The sequence below is a fragment of the Lutzomyia longipalpis genome, chromosome 1 (assembly GCF_024334085.1).
Source record: "Lutzomyia longipalpis isolate SR_M1_2022 chromosome 1, ASM2433408v1".
NCBI classification, from domain to species: domain Eukaryota; kingdom Metazoa; phylum Arthropoda; class Insecta; order Diptera; family Psychodidae; genus Lutzomyia; species Lutzomyia longipalpis.
Window position 1 is genome coordinate 12,240,588 of NC_074707.1, and position 6,569 is coordinate 12,247,156.

At 42.2% G+C, this 6,569-nt stretch overlaps 3 protein-coding genes across 4 annotated transcripts in view; 1 reads left to right on the top strand and 2 right to left on the bottom strand.

Moving 5' to 3' along the window:
• The window catches only part of LOC129790073 (luciferin sulfotransferase-like), a 767,385-nt gene that overhangs the window by 631,098 nt on the left and 129,718 nt on the right, over positions 1–6,569 (bottom strand). The window lies entirely within an intron of this gene.
• LOC129788442 (chromosome-associated kinesin KIF4A) lies at positions 54–4,140 on the top strand. Of its 2 annotated transcripts, none has more exons than XM_055824545.1 (6): positions 54–446; positions 513–960; positions 1,019–3,224; positions 3,293–3,400; positions 3,468–3,718; positions 3,788–4,140. In XM_055824545.1, exons 1-6 carry the CDS (start codon positions 215–217, stop codon positions 3,861–3,863), a joined length of 3,321 nt encoding a protein of 1,106 aa, XP_055680520.1. In that variant the 5' UTR covers positions 54–214; the 3' UTR covers positions 3,864–4,140. The 2 variants fall into 2 exon arrangements, with proteins under 2 accessions (XP_055680520.1, XP_055680511.1); XM_055824536.1 differs by having other exon boundaries at positions 99–446; positions 3,465–3,718.
• LOC129789187 (uncharacterized) lies at positions 4,199–6,319 on the bottom strand. Its single transcript, XM_055825839.1, has one exon. The coding sequence runs from the start codon at positions 6,220–6,222 to the stop codon at positions 4,279–4,281; it is 1,944 nt and encodes a 647-aa protein (XP_055681814.1). The 5' UTR covers positions 6,223–6,319; the 3' UTR covers positions 4,199–4,278.

A 6,569-nucleotide genomic window follows, 5' to 3' on the forward strand; every position in this document is an offset into this window, starting at 1 on the left:
AATGTAAAAAGAAAAAATCAAAAAAGAAAAATCAAAACAAACGTCTTCACTGGAAATCCATTCCAACTTTCCAGGCGACTTTCCCATTTCATTCCAAGCTTAACGGCATTTATTCAAAGAGAGCTGTAGAACGGACGAGACGCCGAGTTTTTTTTATTTTGTGATAATTTGTGTTAAATTCTGTTCGTAAAAGATTTGCAAAAGAAGTGAAAACATGTCTGAAGCTGCTGGGGATTGTGTGAAAGTTGCAGTGAGGGTTCGTCCCCTTGTGGAGGCGGAAATATCAAAGGGATGCCAGACGGTTGTGTCGAAAGATGCTGCAATTCCGCAAGTTTCTGTTTCCGGAGATCGTTCGTACGCTTTCAATCACGTTTTTATGCCGGATGATGATCAGTTAACGGTCTATCAGGAAGCAGTGCGACACATGATTGATAAACTCTTCGAGGGTAAGATTTTTTTGTGCCGTTCTTCCCAAAATGGGGTTACTTGATCACATGATTTTCCTTCTGTAGGCTACAATGTGACCATCCTTGCTTATGGGCAAACAAGCTCAGGAAAGACCTACACCATGGGGACCACGTATGACGGTGAAGAAGATAGCAGTGCTGGAATTATTCCCAGAGCTATGGCTGATATCTTCAAACAGATTGAGGAGCTAAAGCAGGAGGATTACTCATTTAACGTAACGTGCACCTTCCTGGAACTCTATCAAGAGGATCTCTATGACCTCCTGTCGGATAAGCCGCGCGAAGGTAACACTCTTGACATTCGTGAGGTAAACAGCAACATCATAATCCCGGGGATGACGGAGATCGCTGTTCGCACGGCCAAGGAGACCACGGATTGCCTTATTAGAGGATCAGCAGGAAGGGCTGTTGGGGCTACGGCCATGAATTCCCAGTCCAGCAGATCTCATGCGATTTTTGCGGTTAAAATTGAAACAACAACTGCCAAGGAAACGTAAGTTTATCTCAAATCTTTAATATTGAATGATTTATAAGCATAGAAATCCTTTCAGGATCACAGCAAAGTTCCAATTGGTTGATCTTGCTGGTTCCGAGAGGGCAAGCAAGACAAAGGCAACAGGAGAACGCTTCAAGGAAGGCGTGAAAATTAATCAGGGTCTCCTCTGCTTGGGCAATGTGATCTCGGCCCTCGGAAGCGGGAAGAACGGGAGTCATCAGGGAACATTTGTTTCCTACAGAGATTCCAAGCTTACTCGATTGCTTCAGGGTTCTCTGGGGGGCAATTCTGTCACACTGATGATTGCCTGCGTCAGCCCGGCGGACTACAATCTCGAGGAAACTGTGAGCACACTCCGCTATGCAAATCGCGCCAAGAAGATCAAGAATAAGCCTGTAGTCAATCGTGATCCCATGTTAGCAGAAAATATGAAGCTCCGGGAGACAATTCAGCAGCTTCGAATGCAATTGCTGGCCAATCAACCACAAGGAAGCTCCATGCCGTTCAATGCTGTACCCGATGAGAAGTTGCGCAGGGAATTAATCTTGCTCAGTGAGCGCAATATAAAGATGCAGCGTGACTTTCAGGCGACACTCAATGATCTGGCAGACTTCCAGATGAAGTGTGTCATGGCGGAGAATATCAACGAAGAGGTGCAGAAGCTTGTGACGGAGTTGCAGAAGGAAACCAATGACTACACATCGCTCTACCTTGAGAAGGATGAAGAATCCCAATTGAGTGATCAAATTGCAGCTTTTGGGCGTATTAAGGGAATGGTGGATCAAATAAGTCATCTAATGCTGCAGCACAAAGAGGAGGTGGAGCGAATGAATGAGTCCAGCAAGAGTATCTGCCTTGATCTCAGTGCAAAAGAAACCGTCGATACGGCTGAGATGCAACAGAAGTTGGAAGCATGTAACTCCAAGCAGATGAACTTCAACAATGAACTGCGAAATCTCAACCTTCAGCTGGCACAGAAGGAGGAGCTGCACAAGAGATGCGTTGAGAATCTCATGCAGGAGGAGATTGATGAGAAGGTGCGTGAATATGAGACACAGATAACACAGCTCGAGCGGGAACGAGAGGAATTACTCACGAAGTTAGAGAGTGCAAAGAAGAGCACGGCATCGGCTAAGTTGTCGGAGGAGCGTCGAAAGCGCCTGCAGCAGCTGGAGCAGGATATTGCGGATATGAAGAAGAAAATTATGCAGCAGAGTAAGTTGTTGAAGGTGCGTGAGAGGGATTCCCAGAAGGTGGCTACGCTGACGCTTGAGATTCAGCAGATGCGCCAAGCAAAGGTGAAGCTGATCCGGGCAATGAGGGCTGAGAATGAGAACTTCCGGAATTGGAAGTTGGCCCGTGAGAAGGAGATGTGCCAGCTGAAGGAGAAGGATAGGAAAAGGGAGAATGAGATGAAGCGCATGGCAGCGATGCATAGTAAGCAGAGTAATGTACTCAAGCGCAAATTCGAGGAAGCTGTGGCCAAGGCTAAGCGTTTGGAAGAGACCCTCGATCGTCAGCGCACCGTCCAGGCTATGCGGAAGGGCAATATGAGCAAGATTGGCGCTGACAACATCACCACATGGCTGGATCATGAGATTGAAGTCTTAATGTCCACAATTGATGCGAAGGTATCTCTGGATCATCTCATGGAGGATCGTGGCATGGTTACGATGCGTCTCAATGAGACACGCGCCTTGCCGGAGCCAAATCTCGAGGAACTCGCTGAATTGGAGGAAGATTTGCAGATGCGAAATGCCCAAATAACGGATCTTCAGCAGAAGACTGTTAATTTCAATGTGACCACAAAGGCCACGGCAATCTCCAATGGGATTGTCAGCCTTCAGGATGCACGTTTGAGCATTAAGCATATCTTTGGGATTTTGGCTGAAATTCGCCGTGAGAATGCCCAGAAGGACAATGCGTGTGACACACTGAGAACAGAGCTTGAGGATCTGCGGGAGAAGAATGAGAAACTGGAAGGGGATCTCAAGGATATGGAACGCAAGCATGCCATTCAGTTGAATGAGCTTGACAAGAACTATCAGGAGAAGATAACGATTGTCCTGAGAAATGTCCAAGATGAAGCACTCAATTCCTCACAGCGTGGCAAGGAGATTAACACAGTTCTTCTGGATAAGATTGATGAGTTGCGCGAGGAAAATGATTCACTGAAAAAGATGAACGAGGAGCTAGTGGCTAAGCTTGAGAAGGCCAAGGAGCCAAAACGGAAGAAGAGTGAACCCCCAAAGATGGATTTGGTAAGAGAGTTTAGTAAAAAAAAAATCTTTTCGTGGTTTCAATAAAGCAATTTCCAATAAAATTTCAGCTCAATATTACGCGTGAAGTTCTAACGGATTCGGAGTTGGAGGAAGAAATCCCGGATGATGATTCGGATGATGCTGACTGGAGACTAACTCCTTTTGTGAAGAAAAAGGTAATTTAAATTCTTTTGAAATGTTTTTCTTCAAAACATCAAGAATTCCTTCCATTTTTTGTAGCAGAAGAAGCTTTCGGATGAGAGCAATGAATCAAGGAAAAGAAAATCCGATGACGTCATGTTCTGTAGCTGCAAAACAAATTGCTCAAAGAACATTTGCGGATGTCGTCGAGGAATTAAGTATTGCTCAGAGAAATGCCGCTGCCCTCCGACGTGCGTAAATATTGAGGAGAATGAAATGAAAGGCGAAGTGACCAGCACCAGCAATGTTGACGGAGAAGATGAGAAAGAAAACACTCCGGCGAAGAAAATTAGGTAAGTTTAAGAATTTTTGAAAGAGAAAATTCTTTAATAAAAATAAATATTTTTTGTCTTTTCTTAAAGGGATGAGAACTACAAGGAACCAGAATACTTGACTCCGTATCCTTACAAGAATAAGAAGCGAATCTTCTATGAGTGATTAATCCCATTTAGTGGTATTCTAACTAATTCATTCTATTATTGCTTATCTATTTTATTATTTAAATAACTCATTTTTTAATCAATTTGATTTTGAAAAATTCTGTTTATTATTGGATGAATTGCTCGATAAAGTCTCTAAAACTATTATAAAAGATTGATTAATATGAAAGAGAACAGAATAAATCAGAGAATGTGAAAAGAATAGAGCCTTTAAATCCAATTAGATTTTATAATTTGTCCTACATGTACACGAAATAAATCCTAGTTTCATTTGATTTTTTTATATTATGTTTTAACTGAAGAAAGAAAGCGTCTTAGGTCAAAAAGAAAAACAAAATTCCAATAAAATTATTTATTTCTCTATGAAAAATGCTTCAAAATTGCGGAGAAAGATGAAATTTTAAATATATTTTTTAATCTAAATTAATAAAAGTTATTGATGCAATTGCTTCATCTTCCAAATCCACTACAGGGACTACAACAAAATTAATTTTCAATTCTTCAAGGAAACTCAGCAATTTTGATTGAATTCTCTGCTCTTCGGTTACTTTATAAAACACCCTACAATGCGTGGATTTACTAACTTTCCCAGATGAGAAGTTCTTCCACATTCTCTCCAGCAATTCTCCGAAATGATCAAGAGAAGAATCTTGACCTGAAGCATCGTTTCGATTTAGTATCATTCCGGAAACAATTTTAAAATTATCTGATGAATTGGAGAGCTTCTGGAGATTCAGCTCAAAGGTTTCGGTGCTGTAGGTGATTTTATTCAGCGTTGAAGGATTCTCAGGAGAATGAAGAAGAACCTGCCATTCAATTTGAGCATTCCTGGGAAGACATGAAACTACCACGTAGGTGACAATTGCATCACAAGAGAGACTATCCCACATCTCTGCAGCTTTGGGAATTAAACGTGATTCCGGAAGGTAGCAAATTGCATAGGAGACATTCTGGAGCCCTTGGGCGGAGTCTAAGGCGCGAATTACACAGTCTGCATTTCTCAGGGAGAGTTTGCACTCCGTAGAAAAGTCTCCATTGGGAGGTAGGGACATTTTCCCAGCAATAAGGCCTATTTGTCCAGAGATTATTGTTATACGTCCGAGTTTCTTACCTTGACTGTAGGGGCCAATATTTGAGGGGGCCCAGTGGGAGATTCCCTGCACGTGAACACAGTCTTTTGGAGTGTCTGGATGAGGGATTCCGGCGAGAGCTTCGAGTACAACCCACACATTCTCCGGAAGTTTTGTTTCAACACAAGCTCGACTTGGAGGATTCTGGAAGTTCAGGTAAGATGAGTAGACCGCATTGATCTTTGCAAAATCCTTCATACTTCTCACGAATATATTTATTGAAATAATATCCGTGAGCTGGATTTTGCAGTCTTCAGTGGATTTTTTAAGTTGTTCCATTGCATTCTTTGCACCTTCTTCGCAATCTTGGCCATTTCCTTGAATTGCCGGCAACCAAATCCATTCAGTTGGCCTATCAGATGGAATCCTGCTTCTGTGGGGATACTCAAAGTCCTCCCCAACCTTTTGAATCACTTCAGACACAGAGAAATCCCCATATTCGAATCCTTTGTAAGATGCTTCCGGACTTATGAGAACTTTGACTTCTTCTGGACTTTTCTTCTCTAAATTGAGCTTCTCAAAGACAATGTATCCCACATCATCTGCTGAAGATACTATCTTCCGATCAGCCACAACAATTCGATACTTAAACAGAGGGCAATCCAGTGTGAATGTCTCATACTCTCCACCTTCGCCGCAAACATTCACCCCAAACTCCTTGTTCAACTTCATGACATCTCCCTGAATCTCTCTGAGTGTCTTACCCAAGTGCCTTTCAGGAGTCAGCCCTAGAGCTGCTACTTTTATCACAATCGCCTCCATGCCACAGTCAATCATTTCCTGCAGTAACTTTGTCTGATTCCTACGCCAAAGGTAAGAAAGTGATGTTAGCTGTAGCCTCGCACAGACATTCTCAACACGACATCTCTGGTAGTCGGATAGAATAGCTCCCGATGCAACAGCATCCACCTTCTCCACCATCTTCACTTCATGCAGCAAATGATAGAGATCCTCCACTTCATCTGCTGGGTCTTCCGGTGTGTAGTCCTGCCTATTTTGCTGACACACCCCACTTGTCTTCCGCCGATACAGTGGCAGGTCTAGAGCTGTGGCAATCATCTCAATGCCACTGTGACCAACAGTTTGGTACATCCAGCTGTCCATCTCCTCCCGGTCATCATTGGGATACAAATTGGCCAGCGCCACAATCTCATGCCCTTCAGCTTTGCACTGCATCAAGTTGAAAATGCTATCTTTGCCACCACTAATTAGACCTACGACCCTCATTATTCTATTCTTAGGGTTATGTTTTAATTAAGATGAAAAAAATTAAAAGATTTCAAAGGTTTTGTAAAAAAAAAACAGCAGAAAATAAAAATACCGGGTGCAACACGTGAACTGATAAAAAAATGTAAACAAAAATTGACATTGCTGCAGTAGCGCCGACTACAGGTGACCTTGAACTCTAACCAATTAAAAAATAAATATTTTTAACGGTTTTTTTTATGATAAAAAATTAAAACAATTTATTTTCAATAAAATATTTATTTAGCAGGTTTAAAAAAAAAGAATTGAGTCTTCAAGTTTAGGCTCTATAATAGCACCCTGCTGAGGGATTGAGTTCAGTTCTTTGT